Genomic DNA, 23,185 nt, shown 5'->3' on the forward strand with positions numbered 1-23,185 from the left:
TTAACGACATTATTGGGGCCATTCACTAGCGGACAGGACGTAAGAGCATCCAGCACGCAACGTGGTGTGGACCGGGACCGCAGACCATTATCGCAGGCGAGGACGAGGGACTGGTCGGTAAGAGGGGTACGGGGGGCTAGCATTCATCGCTCCTGGTGGCCGCCGGGTGGGTCTACATTAGGTTTACTCATCCCTTACATAAGCGGACAAGCCGCTAGTGTTGCGGTCGCCATTGCATGGTGCTGAAAGCCCCCTGGTGACCCTCCATCTGAAAGGTACACAAGGTTGGCCTGTCGTGATATTAGGAGAGTAGGCAGCTGGTTGTTGGGGGTTTATCATGCCTGGTCCACGGGGTGGTAAAAGTGGGTCCAACATGGAGGCTATGATGCGGGCCATGATGCGTGAGATGGTGGAAATTAAACAGCGGCTAGGGAAAGTAGACGAGCTGGAAGCACGATTGAATGAGAGGCATGGTGATGCCCCTGGCCCATCGGGTAGGCCTGTCCGCCAGAGGGCGGCGCCATTGCCAAGGGGGGATTTTGTTACCCCACCTGGGAAGTCGAAGCCCAAGAGACCCAGGTATGCTGCACCCGCCCCAGGACCAGTAGAGCCGGTACCTGCCGTGCCGCTGCCGGTCATCCCACCACCGCTTACACCTATGCCTATGCCCCCAGCCCCTGTGATACCGGTGCCTGTCGCACCGCCAGGTGACGCAGGGTCCGCACCCCCACCGGTGGCCCCAATCCCGGCTACGGGCTTGCCGAAACCGGCACCCGCCTTGCCTGCTGCGCCAGTGCCATTGGGCATAACCCCAGTGGTACCTGGTGTCCCAGGCGGGGATTTAGATTCAATGCCCCCTGAATTGCTGTCTCAGATAACGGCCTTGATGCCCTGGCTCCAAAAAGGGGGAGCTTTCCCGAACTCTGCGGGTCATGCAGCTGAGGCGGCGAGGTTTGTAGAAAAGATCAAATCGGCAGCGGTCGCCGACAGTGTTGCATTGCCAGTATCTTCTCCCCTTGCAGGTCCAAGTCTCCCGCAGCCGGATGGAGTTAATGGGCAGCCGGCCCCGGTGCCCGCACTTGGTAAGGAAGTGGCATTGCCGCTCTTGGGGGACGGTGTTCTACCTTCTAGGAGTGAGAATTTAGCTCAACATGTGTCGTTAGCTGTGAAGGAGATGATTTGGGCGGATAAATATGTATATATTTATTCTTTGTTATTAGATAATAGAGAAATGGAGCATGCAAAAACACTGAAGGAGTGGATGCACCCAAGTGAATGGAGGGTGCAGTGTGCTAGATTTAGGGTAGAGGAAACACTGATCAACTGGATGAAGGCTTGGGCTGTATTCACTGCTATTAAGGCGGAACGACCTCCAGATTTACAGGCACCACTAGCATGCTACTCGAGCAGGATTGTGGGGTGGAGCGAACAATATTCTGGGGATGCATGGAAAGGGTATGATTTGAATTTCAGGAAGGCACTGGAATTTAATAGATCAATGGCATGGGACACGGTGGATTACATGTCTTGGCATAAACAGTTCTCAGATAACGCACCTCCCCCTTTAGTTGGTAAGCTACAGAAGGGCCCTCGTTATCCGATGAATGGTGGATAGCGGCGACGACCATCTTGCCAAGTCGATTTGACATAAGGGTAGTTAAGTACTGTCTCATCAGGTATCAGAAAGCCTCCCTGAAAGCAGTGACATTAACTACCTTCCTGAGTGGCAGAAGACTTTGTCTCCAAAAGAGACAAGCAGTTGGCAGATTGTCTGAGCCACCTGGCCTCAGTAATAGTTCCCTGCACAGCACTCGGGTGCAGTGTGCTGAAGAGCCTTTCCAGACCCCGGAGTGAGGCCTACTGAAGAGAATTATCAGAGAAAAGTTCATAGAAGGACAGCCTTTGGATAGTTTTGGGCGTGCGTAGAAGGCACAAAGTCAAATTCTGTGATTATAGGTAAAACATAACATGCACAGTATTCAATATGATATTTAAAACCCACGTGCAAGAGTTTGATTTTTAAATAATGACCTATAGTAGATAATAAAGGTAGTATGAAGCACAATCCTCAAACAATACATAGCACATTAAAGCTATGCTTAAAAGAATGTACTTTCGCTCAAAAATATGGATATTCGGACAAACAGATGCACATTCATTTTAACGAATGTACATTCTTCAGAGCAAATGCTTATTTGCCCTTCCATATGACACAACAATGTACATTCATGCTACACCACGCCACATCACATTCACTGGAGTCCAAATAGGAAGCACAGAGTGACTGCAGGAAAACATATCCGCTCAATAAAGATATATTAGATTAGCACTTGAAAATGGGATATTTACACAATTACGCCATACATTTTTTGTATGGACAAGTCAGGTTACCTTGTAATAATAAGGAATCAACATAATTTAGGAAGGGTGGTAAAAGGGCTCCATGCCTTCCTTAAGGGTGGATTTATGGACTTGAACTATTGAGAGTCAAGGAGAACGAATTTAACTTCAGCTATACCTTTATCTGTCCCCTTTCTCTGTTTACAGACAACGTATTGCAATTACTTAATTTGAAAGCACTTCGTCCTTACCCGCACACTTTTGAAGTACAAGAGCAAGGAAATATTACTTGAATTCATGTTGTCGTAGGGAGAAGGAATATATATGGTTTTTTTTGGTTCTTTTTATATATTCCTGTACTTTGCATCAACTCAATACATTACGCAAGCACGTGCAGACCACTGAACAAACATCCACACATGCAGTAAATAAATCTACTTACTCAGTAACTGTCATCCACTTAAAAAAACAGAAGGAAAGAAAACTTGCGTTAAAGTTGTAATACGAGCATAATGAGCCAAATAAAAGAGGGCCTTATTTATAGTGGGCAATATCGAAAATACTCTCATTTCTGGGGCAAGAGCTGATTTGTGGACAAATTCAACAAGGGGAATGAAATAGGGCCTGTTAGTGGACACTGGATTTTGCACTTTCTACAAAAATCAAAGATTTTGCCTTAGCAACCCAGCTCTACACCAGACACAGAATATGTTTTTTTTTTAACTGCATTAGCAAAGCTAATAGTTTTTGGTTTAATGTGCGAATGCATTAAGGGTTGCATTGGAGGGAGATACACAGGAAGGAGCCAGAGCGCTATAGATGAGCAGTGGTCCAAATGCAGTTCAATGCAAGCACTCGAGTGGAGGGGAAGGAAACCTCCAAAAGAAGTAAAAACACAGACCTAATAATCACACCAAAGCCCTATACAAAAAAGCTTCGCTTTTCTCAAACAATCACCAACATAACACAACACAGCATAACACTTAACCTCGGCGTGCTTCAGTTTGGTTGCGTTTTATTTGTCTTGTGTGCAAAACATGCGGTGCAAGGCTGTGGCCATTTAGATATATAACTGAGGGCATAGTGGCAGGCCATGGCCTGTACCAAAGATCAGGTGCGACAACTTTCACCTGTTCCCTGCGATTGGAGTATTTGCTAGTGATGGTTAGCCACGCAGCCATCGTCAGAACTCGACTATAAAAAGTTATGACTATCCAGTTCCAAAGTTGCAATGCCTGCTGCCAGGGCTGACAACCAAGGTGAAACGCAGGTCAGGTCACCGGCATAATTGAAGCAGCTGTTCAAAGCAACGAAAACAGAACATTGTTTTTCTCTCTTCTGCTATATTTTAATATCTTACAATGACCCGCAGAGAAAAGATGTTTATTTTTTGCACACTTTATTGAAAAATGCTAGAATTTTTCTCTATGTTTTTACACATTCCGAGCTAATGCAGCTTTTTAGTTTTTTTAACTTACTTGTATCAAACGGTTTCTAATATCTATTTACATTCAATAGACAACAGGTTTTTGATGCGTTTAATTTTGCAATATAGGTTTTATTTTTATTCTTAATGTTTGCAAACATACTCGCCCTTTCAAATGAAAGAGCTACGCACCAAGGTTTTAAGTGATTTGTGGAAAAGGTGTTGCTGTGACCATGTATTATATGGAATAAAGTATCCTCTGGCCTACATGATAAGAAAACTGCAAGTCACTTTGGAGAACCATAACCTTATAGAGGAACTCGGCCTTCTGCCCCGTTACTCTACATGGTTATGGAACTCCTCAGTAAATGTAAATGTAAATCCAGTACTTGTATAGCGCACAAATTACCCCCATAGGGGTATCTCGGCGCTGGGGGCCATTGGGAAGATTAAGCAAGCCATTGCCCAGAGTCGCATGGTGCTGGGCAGACCCTGCCGCTGGAGCCAGGGATCAAACCGTGATCCCCAGCGTCCAGCATCAGTCCCCCTGGCGCGGTGCCATACCTCTTCCTGTGACTTGCAATATCCTTATAATGTGTGGCGGGGGCACTTTATCCCTTATATAATGTCCCTTGGCTTTGTCATGACCTCCAATTATATCACATGGGGCATTACCATCCGGCATCCCTGTGCCTTCTAACCCTACCTGCAGTACTCAAAACATATCCTGAGGCTACTGCGAACTGGGATAAGCAACATACTCATAGTACTTGCAGAATATAGCCTTCAGCCAGGCCCTGCATGTACTTGGCACATGGCATCACCTCTGACCATGCCTTGTGGGTTCTTGTATTATTTCAGCTATGCTGTTTGCCCAAGACTGTTGTCACACTAGGTTCTCTAAAATACAATTTCTTATTCCAAGAGAGGAAACAATTTAAATGTTACATCAAATTGTGCTGAAAGATCAGATGAAGGAAATATCTAAATTTAACCCAAGTGACCATTTGCAACGATATAAACCAGATCAATGTCTCTGTTGGATTTAACCCCTTCCATGCTTATGACAGAACGGTTCCGTCATGAGCGACGGTTGAGCTGTGCTCATGACAGAACCGTTCCGTCATCGTTCCATTGGCTCAATGGAACGTTCAGCACAGCGCAGGAATCTGCGCCGCGCTGAAGCGGTTAATAGCACTTTTATAGAATATTTTTGAAACTCTTGGAGGGATTCTTGACTATATATTCCAATCTCCTTCATCGCGATAAGCTAAATTCCATGGTGTAATGATATCCAAATTGATGGGCTGGCAAACAATGTTCCCTCTAATTTTTTTCCTCTGTGTGCGGCAGTGGAGGGTCTCTGTGCACTGCTACCATGGCTATGTGTGCCAGGAACCGAACCTCACGTGTCTGCGGCGCAAAATGCCACTCGTTTTTGGTGCCCTCCTGCCCTCTGTCCCACTCGTTTTTGGTGCCCTTCTGCCCTCTGCCCCACTCGTTTTTGGTGCCCTCCTGCCTTCTGTCCCACTCGTTTTTTGTGCCTTTCTGCCCTTTGTCCCACTCGTTGTTGTGCCTTTATGCCCTCTTGCCCTCTGTCCCATCGTTTTTGGTGCCCTTCTGCCCTCTGACCCACTCGTTTTTGGTGCCCTCCTGCCCTCTGTCCCACTCGTTTTTTGTGCCTTTCAGCCCTCTGTCCCACTCGCTTTTGGTGCCCTCCTGCCCTCTGTCCCACTCGCTTTTGGTGCCTTTCTGCCCTCTGTCCCACTCGCTTTTGGTGCCCTTCTGCCCTCTGCCCCACTCGTTTTTGGTGCCCTTCTGCCCTACTCGTTTTTGGTGCCCTTCTGCCCTCTGCCCCACTCGTTTTTGGTGCCCTTCTGCCCTCTGTCCCATCGTTTTGGTGCCCTTCTGCCCTCTGTCCCATCGTTTTTGATGCCCTTCAGCCCTCTGCCCCACTCGTTTTTGGTGCCTTTCTGCACTCTGTCCCACTCGTATTTGGTGCCCTCTTGCCCTCTGTCCCACTCATTTTTTGTGCCTTTCTACCCTCTGCCCCACTCGTTTTGGTGCCCTTCTGCCCTACTAGTTTTTTGTGACTTTCTGCCCTCTGTCCCACTCGTTTTTGGTGCCCTTCTGCCCTCTGTCCCACTCGTTTTTGGTGCCCTTCTGCCTTCTGTCCCACTCGTTTTTGGTGCCCGCTGTCCCACTCGTTTTTGGTGCCTGTCTGCCCTCTGCCCCACTCGTTTTTGGTGTCCTCCTGCCCTCTGCCCCACTCGTTTTTGGTGACCTTCTGCCCCCTGCCCCACTCGTTTTTGGTGCCCTTCTGCCCCACTCGTTTTTGGTGCCCTTCTGGCCTCTGTCCCTTCGTTTTTGGTGCCCTTCTGCCCTACTTGTTTTTGGTGCCCTTCTGCCCCACTCATTTTTGGTGCCCTTCTGCCCTCTGTCCCATCGTTTTTGGTGCCCTTCTGCCCTTTGCCCCACTCATTTTTGGTGCCCTTCTGCCCTCTGTCCCATTGTTTTTGGTGCCCTTCTGCCCTCTGCCCCACTCGTTTTTGGTGCCCTTCTGCCCTCTGTCCCATCTTTCTTGGTGCACTTCTGCCCTCTGCCCCACTCGTTTTTGGTGCCCTTCTGCCCTCTGTCCCACTCGTTGTTGTGCCTTTATGCCATCTGTCCCACTCGTTGTTGTGCCTTCATGCCCTTTGTCCCACACGTTGGTGTGCCTTCATGCCCTCTGTCCCACTCGTTTTTGTACCTTTATGCCCTTTGTCCCACTCGTTGTTGTGCCTTTATGACCTCTGTGCCACTTGTTGTTGTGCCTTTATGCCCTCTGTCCCACTCGTTGTTGTGCCTTTATGCCCTCTGTCCCACTCGTTGTTAAGCCTTTATGCTCTTTGTCCCACTCGTTGTTGTGCCTTTATGCCATCTTGCCATCTGTTCCGCTCGTTCCCCAGCCGCTGTAGCCTCTCGTATAAGTATTGCTGATAAGCACAGCCTATTCACGGGCTCCGATTAACAGCAATACTTAAACAAAATGCCACAGTCTGCCTCGCGCTTTACTAACAAAAGCGTAGACACTTTCCAAACACAGCGTGTACTTACGCTGTGTTTGGAAAGTGTCTACGCTTTTGTTAATAAAGCCCGAGGCAGACTGTGGCATTTTGTTTAAGTATTGCTGTTAATCAGAGCCACAGTCTGCCACGCCCCCACACAGCAGTAAGCCCGCAAGCGCCGCAATCGCACCAGCCCCCACCAGCCCCCCCCCCCGCCTCCTTACCTGAACTCCTCACGCCCGCTCCACCTCCACACGGAAAAGTGCCTTTATGATCGCGCCGCTCGTTTTTTTAAAGCGGCGGGCAGCGCGACTCTCTAGGGACGTCCTGTGTGCGCGCTCCACGCTAGGTGGTGCGCGCTGACGTCAGGGGAGGTGCGCGCGCGCGGCCTAGAGGGAACACTGGTGGCAAAGGTGACATCACACGCACATTAACTTCCCCTGATGACATCCCAGAAAATTGTGACACCTGAATAATGGGTGTGATAAGGTTTTATCTTAAACAACCTTTATTCAAACCTTGACGCAATATTCTAATAACATATTTGCTAACAGACCCCAAAAATAAACTCCTAAAACTACTAGAAGATAAATGCGGCGTGTTACCTTACATGGCAGCTTTTATTATTGGATATGATTACGTCGCACGTAAACACATAGGGATTCTTTACATCAAAGTTAAGGTTTATTACTTTTACATCAGGAGTATTCCACTTCGTAGGTAAGTAATTTTGTGTGTATTTGTAGAAATATTTAGAGGATAGGTACATATAAAATATATTTTAAAAAATTTGAAAGTTAGAATGTTAATGAAAAATATAATATTTATGATTGTATGTCATGATATAAAAATCACAAACTATAATTATACGAAAAATAAGTTTTTAAAATATTATTTTAATAGGTTTAAATTGTAGGAGTTTTGGGGAAATCACGTATCCTGAACTAATCAATCCAACCAAAAGTCGCTGATTAAGTGTACACGGATATACACATTTAAAATTATACGCTGGTATGCAGGCACAACATCTGACCAAACTACAACGCCTGCAGAACTCAGCAGCACGTTTAATCCTAGACATCCCAAGAACAGAGCATATATCACACCATCTAGATACCTTACATTGGCTCCCATTGGCAAAACGAATAAGGTTTAAATCACTATGTTTAACATATAAGGCACTCCAGGGCACCGGAACCCTGTTCCTTAGAACCCACCTTAAGCCATACATTCCCACAAGAGAATTACGATCTAGCCAGGCAAAACTTATACAAGTTCCTAGGTTCAAACAGGCCAGATGGGGGGCAGAAGCTTTATACTGCATGCTGCCAAGGATTGGAATCGACTTCCCCTTTATATCAAGAACTGTACCTCCCTGATGTCATTTAGTAAATCAGTAAAGACATGGCTGTTCAACCCCCGTTAAATCCAGCTCTTTGTGACACCAGGACACTGTCTTCTTCTGCAGCGCCTAGACGCCCAAGGGCATACGCGCGCTTTACAAAACCACAAATCAAATCCAAATTAAAATGGGTGTAAGAAAGTATTAGGTGTTTCAGCACAGTCATCATAATCCTAAATGATGCAGATAATTGAAATTAAAGCAGACATAAACAAATTTACCAGCCTTTTCATCTCCTAATTTAGCAGGACTGAAGTAGTAAAAATAAATGTTTTACAGGGACTACTTTATGTCTACTAAGCCTTACCTATTAAATCAGGAATACATGTGTTCAACAATGACAGTTAAATTGCGATAATTTAATTTGGAGTGTGCTTGAAAGAACTGAAGCGCAAAGGAAGGCTTCACTGCCCAGACATCACAACATAATGGTGTATGGTGAGTATAATGCCTGAATAGTCTCAAAGGAATCTGGCAAAATATGGGTGCACATAGATCAGATTCCTTTAACCCCTTCCATGCGTCGGACGGCCGGCGGCGGCCGTCCGAACCACGGCCACGCCGTAAATCACCCGCACCGCGGCGGACTTTTCGCCGCGGTCAAGGGGTTAAGACTACTCAGGCACTATACTCACCATACACCATTATGTTGTGATGTCTGGGCAGTGAAGCCTTCCTTTGTGCTTCAGTTCTTTCAAACACACTCCAAATCAGGAAGAAATTGGGAAAGCAGGTCTAAAGAGCAAAAACAAAGGACACCACAACCATCAGAACACCCACACAGCAAGAGGCATGTTAATATTCATCTACTGTTCACAAGACCTATCCACTACAGCACACGTATAGGTTCTTCTGTAAGGGATAAGTAGCGGAGTGGTGTGGGCCCTTTTACAAATTAAGCAAGATCAAAGCCCAGCTTAAATAAAGACAGCTACACCTGACACTGGCCACCTGGCTTGGAAAGTGAGGGTCAAATAGAAGCCAGAACATTGGGCTCACTTGAATGGCTGGCATTTCAGACTGAAAGGAAACTGTACTCTAGAGAACGGCAGGAGTGCCTAGAAGAGGCGAGATGCGTCCTTAATTTAAAAGCGGACAGCGAAGGGTGGCCTTTGGTAGAGCTTGAAGGAGGAGAGGGTGAGAAACTTATAACAAGGTTGGTTTCACCATCTTAAAAAAACTAGGGACCAAAGTGCTGTGGATTTACTTTTCATGAAAGTCAGCCCGGGCCAAGAATAATTGGATTATAACAGTGAGATAAGGAGGAAAACGCGTGGAAATTCTGACTTGAATCGTTTAGGAAATTCATCGATCACAGCTGATTAACCTTATTAAAAAACAAATACTTGGAAGAATTCCTGCCTGCCTGCTGAAGTAATGAAAGATGTGACTCCTGCCCCATCCTGGATCCCTGACCCTGAAGAGCTTTTTGATGGTCAGGAAAGCTGGTGTCTTCCAGGTCCACAAGGTTAAGGGAGCCCAGAATATTACCAGGACAAGCCTGGTGCTGCAGCACCTGAATGTAGGGAAGAAAGATGCAGAGGGTCCAAGGAGCAGCAAAAGGTGCATCGGCCTGGAAGAAATCCAGCAATTCCAGCGCTTACTGGACATTTGGCCTTGGCTCTGACAAATTGGGGAAAGCCTTCTTCCCTGGGGGGAGGGGGGGAGGGGGGAGGTCAGTCTTTTTCTTTGATTTCTTCTATTTGTTCGTGAGAATGCATTTAAAAATGCTTGTAAAGTTTGAATCTTTTTACTAAATACTTTTAATATTCAGCTGAATAAAGCACGTTTGTTTCCCGTATTTCCAAAGTTTTCTTGATAGAGAGAAGCTTTCAAACCCTCCCAAGCAGAGTAAGGCTTTTTCAGTTTTCTTGCTTGAACTGCTCCTATCAGAAAATAATTCATAGGTGGGGTATATTTTATTTTTGGCTGTGTATATATGAAGTGATCACGTAACAAAATACATGGCAAATCTACAACCAAATTCACACAACGAGTGAAATAACAGTGTATACAATGATGCAGTGTATTTGAAAGCGGAACAAACCGCTGTGACCCAAAGTAGTTCGATCAAATGCTTGGGTCAGAGACAGAGTAGGCAGAAACAATATATATAATGTAAATGAATGCTAAAAAGATAATTTGATTTTGACTTATAAAAAGGGGAGAAGTAAGTAGTATTAATTACAAACATTACCAGAGAAATAGTTTTCAAAACGAATACTATAGGCTATATATGGAGGCTGAGCACATAATTCAAGTTGTATATTCGTTTTCCTTTAGATGGCAGTGTTGCTCAACTAATACGATTATACAATTTTAGGTTTTGAATGAGGTTAATTCAAGAGCTGCACTGTGACAGGAAGTGCAATGAAAGCCCTTGAATGCTGTATAATATACACTGCTTTCAAAATCTAAACAGTAGGCCTGGTCGAAATTTAAATTACGCTATTTTAATTATCTAAATTTCTGAAATTATGCCTTTACCTCACTTAGAGCAAACATGCGCCATTTGCACAAAAAAAACGTACCATGAACACATGTGAACAAAAGAATGCGAGCGGCTGTTGTACGCAGTGCTTCTGTTTTTTCACACTATTTGTTGGGAGCGAAATGCGTTCTCAAATCATAAATCAATTAAAGGATTTATTTTGCCAAAAAGATGGATTTCCATTTCGCGTGGTTTTACGCAAGTTCGCTGAAGTTCGCGTACTTCTGCGGGGGCCAGTGAGGCCAATTTCGCCCATTCCTACTCTACACAGTAGTGAAGTGAATCGGCTGTACAGTCTGTAGATGGAAGTGGCTCTGTGATGTACCGGCACCCCGTCTCTGGACTCCAAGTTCAAGAAGCAGAAGTGAGACATATAGATTTAACCATCAATTTATTTAGCTCCATTACACCCAGGCATACTACCACCGAAGCTTTCATTGCTCGACTGGAGGACAGTAAGTTGAAATACCCTGTTACCCCACAAGAGCTGCCACTAAGGAAGCCTGATGCTGTGGCTTCGGGACCCCAAGTACTCCCGACCCCACAAAAGGAGGAAAACATAATTCACTGATTGACAGTTCTACCCCACCTTGAAGCCTTCTAGGTTCCTTGGTATGAAATTACAATTACATTTCTGATCTTTGGGATGTTTAAAAGACGATTTGAGAACTTTTTCCCCTGGAATATTAAATAGTCTATGGTCGCCCGCTATGCTTTTCCTGTTCTACAGGCTGGTATAATAATAGTATTTTTTTTCGAATCACTATGCAGGCACTTCGTTGAGCTTAGTTAGATCGACAACATCCTTTGCTCACCAGGGTCCATATTATCGCACTGTACCTGTTTGCGCCACTGCTCAATTTTAATAAAGTGCGCTGGGAGCAAACAGGAACAGTGTGCCCTCTTACATATAATTCAATGACTTTAATACGATCTCAGATTTCCTCTTGAGTGAAGCTAGGAAAATTCCCATTTTCCTTTAATATTTGTGGATTTTATTTAGCTCAAGATGCATTAAGTGTGATGCCCAATTTTTAAGCGATAACCACATTTTCATTTGTCATCAATACCCTTGAAGTGTCAATACTATACAAATTTGAATTTCAATAAAGTGAGGGCTATTTTACCAATGCATTTCTCCTGTAACGTCTTCAGTGTTGCTGATAACGTAGAGGGAACTTTCATGTCCTTGAGGTCATCATGAAAGGCTTCATCGTCAGCCTCCACCTCCATTGCGATGCGTGCATTGGTTACTACCTCTTCTATGGTGTTGCCTCCTTCCTCCTCAAAATCGTCCGGGTAATCATTGAAATCATCATCATCAATCAGATCTGAGAATGTCAGAAAAGGAGACATTTGATTAGATATATCTTAATTTAGTTAAACATCAATTAATAATCCACAGTCTTCACCTTTCCCCCCAGTTCCTACAACAGCCCTGCCATGCAGTACCTCTTCAAGGAATGGAAAAAATGGCAACTTTTTTATTTATATAAATCTGGGGATAGAAGTGGGAGTTCCCACTCCCCCCACCCAAAGGCTGGTACCAGGAATAAATATGTGACCTCTAAAGCCACTCTTCAGAACACTCCTGGACTTGTGGCAGTTACAGAAGGACTGCCCTGGTGCTGCTTAAAGGACTACCCTACTGTCTGAGAAGGAAAACTGAACCTGCTTGCCTTCATCCCAGGCTGACCAGAGAGAGTCCAAGGTCAGTTGTCTGACCTCATGGGGGAGCTACAAGGACACAATATGCTTCAGAGGCCTCCCTGCAACTGCCCAGCGACCTGCTGCAAGTGGACTTGCTTGAGCCCTGGTGACCTCTGCTGAAGTGAGCCCCGATCCCCAAGAGGTGCCTCCACAGGCCATGGACTCTTGACTGGCATCAAAGGGTACTCCTCCTAAAAGAAAGGTGAAAATACTGAAGTTTGGGCTCATCGTGATCGTGAACAGCCCAATTCATACTAAGGCTCTAGCATCAGTGACAACCACCAACGCAAAGCTCTGGTGAAACCAGACCTTTACGCCGATGACAGTCCACTGTGTCTGGCAACACTATACCTGCACTTCTCATTTCAGTAATGACAGACTGTGACAGCTACCACCGCCAAGCTAGAGCAACAACAATCCCCTCTTTGCGCTAAAGCAATGTCTGCAATGTTCAGACTCTTCGGGGCAAACTTGAAAGGTAACCTTTCAGATGAACGAATCTGGTCCCTGTATCTAGCACATGTTCTATCGCAGTCAGCCCGAACTTGTGACTTTCCCCCGGCTTAGCCTGACTAGATGACTACAAGTGTTACTTTTTTTTTTGCTTTTAGGCACTATGTTCACTGGAAATTCTAAAATTGAATATCTCCGGTTCTACTGGTTGGATTTGTGTTGCTCTGGTATCATGTTATTTATTAAACTTTAACTCTATTTTTCGGAACTGATATGGGAGTTTTCTTGAGATTCACTTTATTACTGTGTGCTGCATACATACATCACACATTGCCTCCAAGTTATGCGTGACTGCTTGTGTGCCAAACTACCAGAGGGTTAAGCACAGGTTAATTTAGTGACTTTTTTGGTTCACCCGGACAAGGACTGTAGCTGTTGCATGAGTGAGGCTTCCACCCCTCAACCAAATAACTCAATTTCTTACAGTTGATATACCTGTACTTGCCTGGGTGAGGTCAGGATTGCCCCTGAAATACAACAATTTCTCCTACCTCAAATGAGATGATACCAAGTAGCAACCTTTTGTGGTACTTCTAAAGAGCAAACCTACGATGGAAAGAAACAGAGTGCTGTATTTTGATGCAGAGAAAGGAATGGTTTAAGATGGATCAGAAAAGGGACTTCCAGCAATGTACAATTCATAATAGCTGCATTGTATGGACCTACACCTGATGCCGACATAGTAAGGGCCAGCCCTTCTTAAATAAGATGGGTAGGAACCTACGGGAAAAGTTGAGTAACAGTAGAGAGATTGATGTGTCATCTGTAGTGAGTGTTCATCAGTAAAGCCTCTACTCAGTAGGACAGTCTGCGCATGTAATGTGCTCTAATGAATCAGAATGGATGGAGGTTGTTAATTGGAGTGGTCCAGACCCTTCCAAGGCTGCTGAAGGAGGAGTGTATAGATGAACTACAGAAGTGGATATCCACGGTGGTCCTTTGATGCGCATCCGAATCAGTACCAACTTAATTTTCTTAAAAGGGGAGAGGGTTGGGTCATTCCATCTCGAAAAGTGGAGCAACCACCAGGGCAATCTGGAAACATGTAGGCTAGGTAAATAAATGTGTGTGCGAAGCAAGAAAGTAACACTAACCAAATATAAGTGTTAGCGCAACAAAGTGCTTTAAAGTAGAGGAGAATATGCAAAGAGCTACAGCAAACCCAACAAACAAGAAAGGCAAAATGAGTGCAGTAGGAATATCCATGGAATTATAACCATATTTAACCCCTTGCATGCTGATGACGGCCCCCAGCCGTCATGCACTACAGTGCTCGTATGCTGATGATGGCTGGGGGCCGTCATGACCGCACCCGCGCTGAAATCTTCAGCACAGGAGCGGAATCGCGGCAGCATGGAAGGGGTTAAACACAAAAGGGATGAAAAAAAGTGAATGTTTTTAACCAATAAAAGGCTGCTTTGTAATAACTGCATTTTTGGGCTTGTAAAACACACAGAAAAAAATCTTTCATCGGAATGAGTTAAATTGATTAATTCCTAATATGTCTTTCTTTGCAAGATTGCAGGCGATGACAGTAGTTGTTTATATAACTAACCACACTCACACATGGGATGTGCAAAAATAGAACAATACGGATACATTTCACCAATTCAAGAATACACATCTCAATATTATCACATGCCAGTAACCCAGCAAGAAAACCCAACAAAGCCTAATAATCGTACGTACCAGTAGTGATGTCACTTTGGGGAGAAAAAGAATGCATTGTTCAGAAATGTAAACACATCACTTTGCATGAACAGATTTTCACTGATGGTGAAGTGTCATAAAGCCACTATCTAGCATTGGCATATATTTAGTATTTAAGACGGAATGAAAAAAAAGCAGGGGTCTGAAACAGTGTACAGAGTTTAGGCCTCAACAGATAATTATTTATTTTTCAAGTAGGTGTCCTGCTTTTTGCATTATTAATGTTCACTTATTCAGATGTACCCTTTTATACATAAAAACAGTGCTTTAAATGGGCCGGTACGGAGTACCAGCCCTTTTTTAGTGTGAGAGGGAGAGTACTGGCACTTCTCAAGAGTGACGTAATACTTTTAATTGGAGAGTACCGGCACTTCTCAGAAACAAGCAGGTGTTTTGGTACAGAATACCTGCATTTCTATTTTTCCATTTCAAGCACTTCATATTAATGCACAATTGCCTGGTCCTGTGGGCATTGTACCACTGGAACCTAGGTATACCTGGCAGATGAACCCTAATCAGGGCGCAACCGGTCCTCGGTTGCTTGTGTACCGGTTCAAAGAGGCCCTGCCTGGCAGTTTGAGCTGGTCTATTCCCATTGGAGCAGGGTCAAGACTGGTTTTCATATGGCTGGGTCCGAACGGAGGTGGCATGGTAGGCGAAAAATGGTGGTCTGAGGTGCGGCCCTGAATAATTACCAGTTGCTGAGATTAATTCAAGCATTCCATCTAACACTTTCTGTATACTTCTTTTCAGAATTAATGACACTTTGGTTTGAGTTCCTATTCTGTTGCAGCACAGGTAAGTATGTAAATAAAGTTGGGTGGTCTAATGATTTCTCAAGTTGTGTACTAGGGCTGGGCGTAGTTTGCATAGTGCCACTACGCAAACTTTTGGAAAACAAATTGTGGAAAACGGGGGCGCGTCCTGAGGGTCTGTGTGCCCGGGACAGGGGTCCCTCGTGCCTGGGCAGACTCCCTGATCTCCCCGGCCTGGTTGGAGCCCGGGAGCCCTGCAGCCCCGGAGCCCCAGAGCCCTGCAGCCGAGCCCTGCAGCCCCCAGAGCCCTGGAGCCCCGGAGGCCTGCAGCCCCCAGAGCCCTGCAGCCCCGGAGCCCTGCAGCCCCCGGAGCCCCAGAGCCCCGGAGCCCCGGAGCCCTGCAGGCCCGGAGCCCTGCAAGGGCAGGCTGGAGCCCTCCCGCAGAGGCTCGGGGCAGGCAGATTGGCGTCATTTCGGTCCCGGCCATCTGGTCGCCCCTCTCGCCTCGGCCATCTGGTCGCGACCAATGCTTTCCTATGGGGCGACCAGATGGCCGGGCTTCCCTGGAAGTCCCGATGAGGTGTCATTCACCTCCCGGATCCCAGGCAGGGCTCCAGGAGGTCGGGCACGTTTGCGCCCTGGGTCCCCTCTGTCACCTTGAGTGCACGGATTACAAGAAAGGGGGGTAATTTTCCTCCTGATTACTAGGGGCAAGGGTATGCCCGGACACCCTCCCAGGAGGGCCCTGGAGCCCTGGAGCCCTGGGGCCTCGGAGCCCTGGGGCCCCGGAGCCATCCCGCGGAGGCTCGGGGCAGGCAGATTGGCGTCATTTCGGTCCCGGCCATCTGGTCGCCCCCAATGCTTTCCTATGGGGCGACCAGATGTCTGGGCTTCCCTGGAAGTCCCGATGAGGTGCCATTCGCCTCCCAGATCCCAGCCAGGGCTCCAGGAGGTCGGGCACGTTCGCGCCTATAGACAATTGAGCAGTGCGGTGCGCACTTGTTCCCAGAAAGAGGGGTAGCCTTCCTCCGGATTACCATGGACAAGGTACTCTGGGACCCCTCCCGGGCCAGCGGTTCCCTGCCGTGGACCAGATGGGCTGTGTTCCCGGGCAACACCTCCCAGGCGTCCGGGGCTCCCTCCTCCGGCCCGCGGCGTGGGAAAGTACCCGGGAAGGGCTCCAATGGAATAAGAATAAGAGCTCTGTTAATTCCTTCCTCACTCCTGAGGAGGCTATGGATTACTTTCCATATCTATATAGAGTCCCGGATAAGTCCCAGTCTCAGATACAACATTTGGAGCATAAGGATTGGCATTGACCCCAGATGACAGATGGCAGGTTTGATGCTAAAAGTTATGGTGAACCCGGGTCAGTGTCCCTGCCAGCGGGGTTGCAAGTATTCAGTGAGCCATCTCTTGTTGGACTATGTACTTTTCCTTAAGGAAAGGATGACATTTCTCTGCTCGTTTTTTCTAAAATATGGTATTCAAACACAATGAGAGTTTTATCATGATATGTGGGCTTAGGTTTCAGGCTGTAGCAATTACTGCAAAAGATTGTAACCTCTTAAGCCAACTGCTCTCTTGTCAGTTGATCTTGAAAAAATACATTAGGAGGCTGCCCCAAAGGGAAGGCTTGCGATGTATAGTTGTCTTGTACATTGAACTTTATAATGGTGGTTGGTAAAGTTAGATGCATACTCCGGCTACAGCAAATCTCCCTAAATGCCGTTGTTAGGCATTTAAAAATGGGCTTAGGTTGTATGTTACTCTTTACATTGCCCTAGTTGGTGAAATTAATTGCTGGACCATGGTAATATGTTTTCCCCTTTCAAGACATATCAGCTGCACCTTGCACTTTACAAAGTTTTCCTTCCTTAAATGATCTACACGTCCTGGGTTACTATCATATCTTAAATGTTTTTAATTGGTATGAGTTGATATTGTGATCTCTGATTGAGTATGGCTCTGCACCATGCATTTTACTATGAATTTTCTTTCTTCCTCAAATAAAGTTTATGTCTTGGTTTATTACAATATCTTTAATGCTTTTAATTGGTATGAGTTGATATTGTAATCCGTGATTGAGTTTAGACATGTTAATTAAATTAAGTGTCGTATAATTTTTATTATGTTGTAAGTCTGTATGTCAAATTAAGTCTGTTATATTTCTATAAGAATGTATTTCTTAGAATTAAAGGATTTTGACTGACTGACACTGGATGTGTTTTTATGATGCAACTGTCAGCATAGACGGTGATGCCGCTGTTAATCTACTGAGCGTACATTTCTGCCTGTTTTTCTCACAGGCCATAACTTCACTTGTTAAATTATTTTTCGCACATGCCTGAATTTCTCAAATCTGTGGTTTGCAACCACCTTGGATTCAGATGATAGCTCTGAGAGGGTTGCCAATTGAGCTGTATTAATCAATGATATTTCATTAACTACCTTGCAAATTTGAAAGCGTAGCTAGTGGGCATTGTGGCACTAAAATGTTTAGTGAGAATGACGCAAGTCAGTGAAACATCTGAGAGGTCCTTCCTTAGGATATGTGGCACTTGTTCAGAACAACATTGAAGACTTTCAATATCTGGTATTGTATGCAGTTGTTATAGGACTCACCTATATCTTCAGGAATTTCTCCAACCCGAGATGGAATTGGACTTTCTGCTTCCAAAATTTCCTCAGTGGAAGATAAGCTGCCAGGCTCATCGAAATCCTCAGAGTAGTCTGACTTGTCTCCTCTGCTGGATATTTCTTCTTGGTCTGAGTTCTCATATTCCTCTACAGTCAGCTTATTAACACCCGGTGGAGCGGATTTTGACCTGATTTTGTCTTGGGCTTGGTTACAATGACCCATGGAAGTCTTGCTGCGGTTTCCTATGAGCTCAATTCCCACGATATCACCTTCTTTGGTTTTACCTACTAAGTGATTATGCTTCACTAGCTGAGCCTCTTGTTTCTCAATGAAAACCCGTAGTTGTTCCTGGACAAATGGAATGTTCAAAATGGCACTTGCTGTAGGCCTCTTCTCTGGGCACTTATCAAGAACGGTTTTGATCAAATTGTGCATAGATTCTGAATAACATTCCGGAACATCAGAATATTTGCCTTTTACAATTTTATAAAAGAGACTAACAAGATTCATTGCTTCGAAGGCTGGCTTCAATGCACATATTTCAAAAAGGAGACAGCCAAGGGCCCAAATGTCAGACTTGGAACTGTATGGCACATCCTGGCAAAGTTCTGGACTGAGATAAAAGGGAGTGCCTACACATGTGCTGGCCATATCGAAGGTGCTATTCAGAATTTTTGATATCCCAAAGTCCCCTAGCTTAACCATGCCTTTCTTGGTGAGGAACACATTGGACGTTTTGATATCCCGGTGAAGGATTTTCATAGAGTGAATATACTGTACCGCCATTGCTAATTGTACAAACCACTCCATAACTGTATCTTCTGGGTAATACGATCCATTTCTACTTTTAATATGGTCATCTAATGTCCCTCCATCACAGTAGTCCTCAACAATAAAAATATGTTCATCTTCTTTATCAGAGAAATGTTCATGGCATGCAACAATATGGGGGTGTTTAAGTTTCTGTAAGATTGTGGCCTCCTGTAGGACAGATTCTTTGGATTTTATTTTTGTCTTTGGATCAATCTTGATTCTTTTGACTGCATAGAATTTTTTGTTCTCCACATTTTTCATGAGGAAGACTTCGGCACTGGCTCCTCTGCCTAGTGACAGAATGCTCTCGTACTTGTCCATTTGGATCCAGGATTGTTGAAAACTAAAAAGGAAATAAGAGGTGATTGTTACTTTTTTTACCTAAAAAGTGGTGAGTCATTGCCTTATGTTTGACTACGAAGATAATTTCTGCTTTTGAAAATGTGTCCAATACATTTAATATTATTAATTTACATATTCAAATGTGGTGCATGTAGTACGGGTATAGTCACTTCTACCACTCCCAACTTACAGTGAAAGCAAACGAGGAACAATGTGTCAGTTTTATCAATAAATACAAGAAAGGAATGAGGGAAAAGGGCTATATTTGATCCCAAGGTGGCATCAAACAAAATGTGTCTTACCCTCTGAAACTCTGTAGTTTAATTTAGACGGACACATTGTTGAGGTCAACTTTGAATTCTTTTCGATTGAAAGAGCTTGACCTCAACAACCTGTTTTTCTAAATTAAACTGTGGAATTTTATCTATGTTCAAATGGTTCATCCAGTCCAGTACCTTCACCACACTAAACCCTCAGTGGTATTGCATCTTATGAAGTAATGACAGGTCAGCCGTAGAAAACGTATCCATTAAGAAAACTCTCATACCATTCTTCAGAATTTGAATTACACAAGTACACCAACCTTCAAGCACATTATCAGACATTACTACTCGATTTAAATTCCACCAAGAACTCGACTCTGCCATTTACAGAAGATTTAGCTTCCAAAATCAAATAAAGTTTGTAAAAACAGACTCACGTTTCCCACCCAATCCTGTTTTTTTCTATCATTTGCATATCACTCACACAAATCAGAGGCACCTAGGCAGAGAATTTGCCATCAACCCTATTCTTAGTTTGGTTTTCTTTATGCTTACTTCTGTTAACCTCTTTCCCTGACACCCTTAATAATGAACGTTGATTAAGTTGAGTAACTTGAATCTTCAACATCTCCACTGGGGGAAAGACAGGTGTCCAATGCAGTATAAAATGACATGCCTAAACCACCTTCTTAATACATCCTTTGTCTCCCAAAATTCTAAGCATTGCAGTTTGGATGTCCTTCGTGGCAGCCCTATTTACGCGTTCAGCAAGATAATTTACTTATGTGGTATACACAGGCATCCTCGCCTCAAAAGCTTTTGTCTTCATTAACTAAATTGAACTCCATTATCTGGTATAAAAGATGATGATAGGCCCCACCTTAAAATTCTCTTAGAAACTCTAACAATGAATCGGTAGTGGGATTAGAGCCAAACTTTAATTCAGACCCCTCTGAGCAATAACCTGTAAGGAAAACCATGCACCTCGTGCTAGATTCCAGCTTCTTAAACAGCCTCATAATATCCACGGCCATACTTTTCTGAGGGGAGTGGAATGAGATTAAGACGAGTAGCCCTACATCTCCTTTTTTGTCGAAGATTCTTCATTTTTCAAAATCAATTGACACACTCTCCAATTATTAAGTCCATATGTGGCCGCCAATAAGTGGGTCTAATCATTTTTTATAGCTATTCCCTCAAATGTCCTTCATAAATAACCCCGATGATGGCAGCTCTCACAGCCACAAGGGAAAGAAATGTGTCAAGCATTAACAACAATACTCCCATTAGTCAACTTATCCTTTACTTTCCAGAAAGACTGTAAACCAGAAACAAGCCCCCTTCGACCACATAATTGATCTGTGCTAAAACTCTGTCTTCACACAAAGGTGAAGGTCAAATTGATTCATATTCGAAAGTAAACTTATCACGGATTGGTTCAATTCTAGATAATGAATCTGCTCTACAAGTCATTGTATCAGGAATGTACCACAAACAGTATCTGTGCGACACAGATAGAATTTGAACCAAAGTAGGTGAAGCCTTTCCAATACTATTGTTAGGTAAAAGTACATTAAATGCTTATGATATGTATAAATACAGAATGTTTCCCCCACAAATAAGTTTTAAAACGTTCCACTCCCCACAAGAAAGCCAGTGCCTCTCTGGAACTTGCAGAACTGTGCAAGACATAGAGGAATGAGTTAGGTGGTACCCGCTTCTTCGCTCTATTCCCAAACGAGGAACGACAGACAGATAGTACCCAGGGAATGAGAACTGAGATGGGTTTTTGCGGTTTGCAAAGTTGGTGTGATACCAGATGACTGATGTGTGTAGTGCCCCCATGTACTATTCCCACACAATTATTAGACTGTTTGGCTTCCGCTAAAAAGACGGTTATCTGATGGGTTATGGTACCGATAAACTTTCTGGGAAGGATGTCTTTGATAACGATGGTTATCCAGATTTCTTAAATTTTTTGTTAAATAGTTCTATTTCTCTAATAAAAAGATTTTTTAATGCTTTGCTCATAGTTATTAACACTTATACTGGTCAGGAAACAGGCTAGGATAAACTGGGTCATGTTAGTTCTGCCATTACAACAGGGGAGACTTTTCATTTCTAGATCTGACGCCGTTAATGCCTAAGGGCAGTACGACCCTCAATTAATGAATTGCTGGCTAATCTACTAGCACTCGTGTTTTACATTATTAGCAAGTACCAAATGACAGAAAATGATACAAATAAATGGAGGATGATTGCGATAGAATTGACATAGACTGGCTAAATAATGTGGGCTTGCTATAATTACTTCATTGGAACAATTTTGGGACATTGCAGTTTAGGAGTGATCTCTGTGGCAGACTTTCATAAAACTGCACGAAAATGAAATCCGCTTATTTAGATACTCTACATACCTGTGTTTTCCAAAGGGGGATTCGTCAATTTTTGCTGCATGTTTAAAAATCAAAGGCCTTCTAATGCACTGGATGTATTTTCCTATTACAGGGTGATGGCCTCAATGAAAACTTACATAAAGGCATATTCAGCACCTCAAGCAGACTTTAAGACATTACAATACGACAGTAAAATTCTGGGTTCTGATCATCTCCAATATCTGCGCCACACCACCATCTGAAACCACTAGAAGCACCATCAGGGCTACATAACATTAGGAAGAAGCTCTCAACATTGAAATTGCAGAAGGAGATATGCAATCCATTCAAACTGATACATTTTAAATATGGACTTTGAATTCAAAATATCTTACTTGTACAAAATGAATGCGGTGGCATCAGAGGCATATGCTCTAGGTTTGGAAGGAACCCATAGATTTATTTGTAACACCTGGTACAGATGTGCTTCTCCAGTCCAGATGTTCTGGTGAGAGAGGGTATCTGATATCATGTGTGTGCCACTGGCTCCTGATCCAGCTGTGGTTGCTGAACGATATACATAAAGTCCCTAAAATATCTAGGAAGCAACTAAAACTTTCACTATTATTTGCACTGTGAAACTGTCCACGTTCCTTCTAGACCTCATAGTTTATGGGGGCAGTACGAACTGCATACGCTTAAAGAAGTAAACACAATTATGCACATCTGATTAGTCTACTAGATGTGTGAGGAATGCAATTCGAAAGCATCAGATTTGTGCCTGCAGAGACTATGCAGCTAGAGGATAGTGTGCAACTGCATACGGTGCCTGAATGTTTTTTGGAATGTTATTTGAAAAGAAAGAACTGTATTCACTATAAGTGGATCCCGCTGCTCTTTGTTTCTTTTCTATTGTCGTGACTATGCCATTAGAAATATGCTGATAAGCCTTGTACTACATTAAGCTATTCATAAATTATGTCAAATGGCTACACTGTAATGGTGTTGATATGATAATTTTAAAAATACCAAGTCACTCATGGTGGCAAAGCGTAACATAGCGCAAAAATGGGGAGCCGAGGAACTACCATCATTAGCGGCCTGGTGTAAAGATATGGACCTAGCTATGATGGCCGACAGAACGGTTTTCATAAACCGGAGATGCCCCCAGAAATGGACCAAAATATGGGGAGCATGGAACACATACCGGGGAACATAAGTGAGCCAATACCCGATTGCGAAGATGAAAGTTCTGATGATGACTTCTAAGGTGTGTAAGAGAACTGTGTTAAGTACATTGTCTAAATTCTCAACTGCATTCAGCCAGATTAATGTGGAATCGATGTGGGTTTTTCAA

At 44.1% G+C, this 23,185-nt stretch overlaps 1 protein-coding gene across 3 annotated transcripts in view; it reads right to left on the reverse strand.

Moving 5' to 3' along the window:
- Positions 1–23,185, reverse strand: part of LOC144784718 (uncharacterized) — a 71,516-nt gene that overhangs the window by 11,629 nt on the left and 36,702 nt on the right. For all 3 annotated transcript variants that reach the window (XM_078663684.1, XM_078663686.1, XM_078663685.1), the window contains 2 exons: positions 18,020–19,191; positions 11,834–12,037 (listed from right to left, as the gene is read on the reverse strand). In XM_078663684.1, coding sequence (XP_078519810.1) covers positions 11,834–12,037; positions 18,020–19,169 — 1,354 coding nt within the window. In that variant the 5' untranslated portion in view covers positions 19,170–19,191. The remainder of the gene's footprint in view (positions 1–11,833; positions 12,038–18,019; positions 19,192–23,185) is intronic.

This window comes from Lissotriton helveticus, chromosome 10, assembly GCF_964261635.1.
Source record: "Lissotriton helveticus chromosome 10, aLisHel1.1, whole genome shotgun sequence".
Taxonomy (NCBI): domain Eukaryota; kingdom Metazoa; phylum Chordata; class Amphibia; order Caudata; family Salamandridae; genus Lissotriton; species Lissotriton helveticus.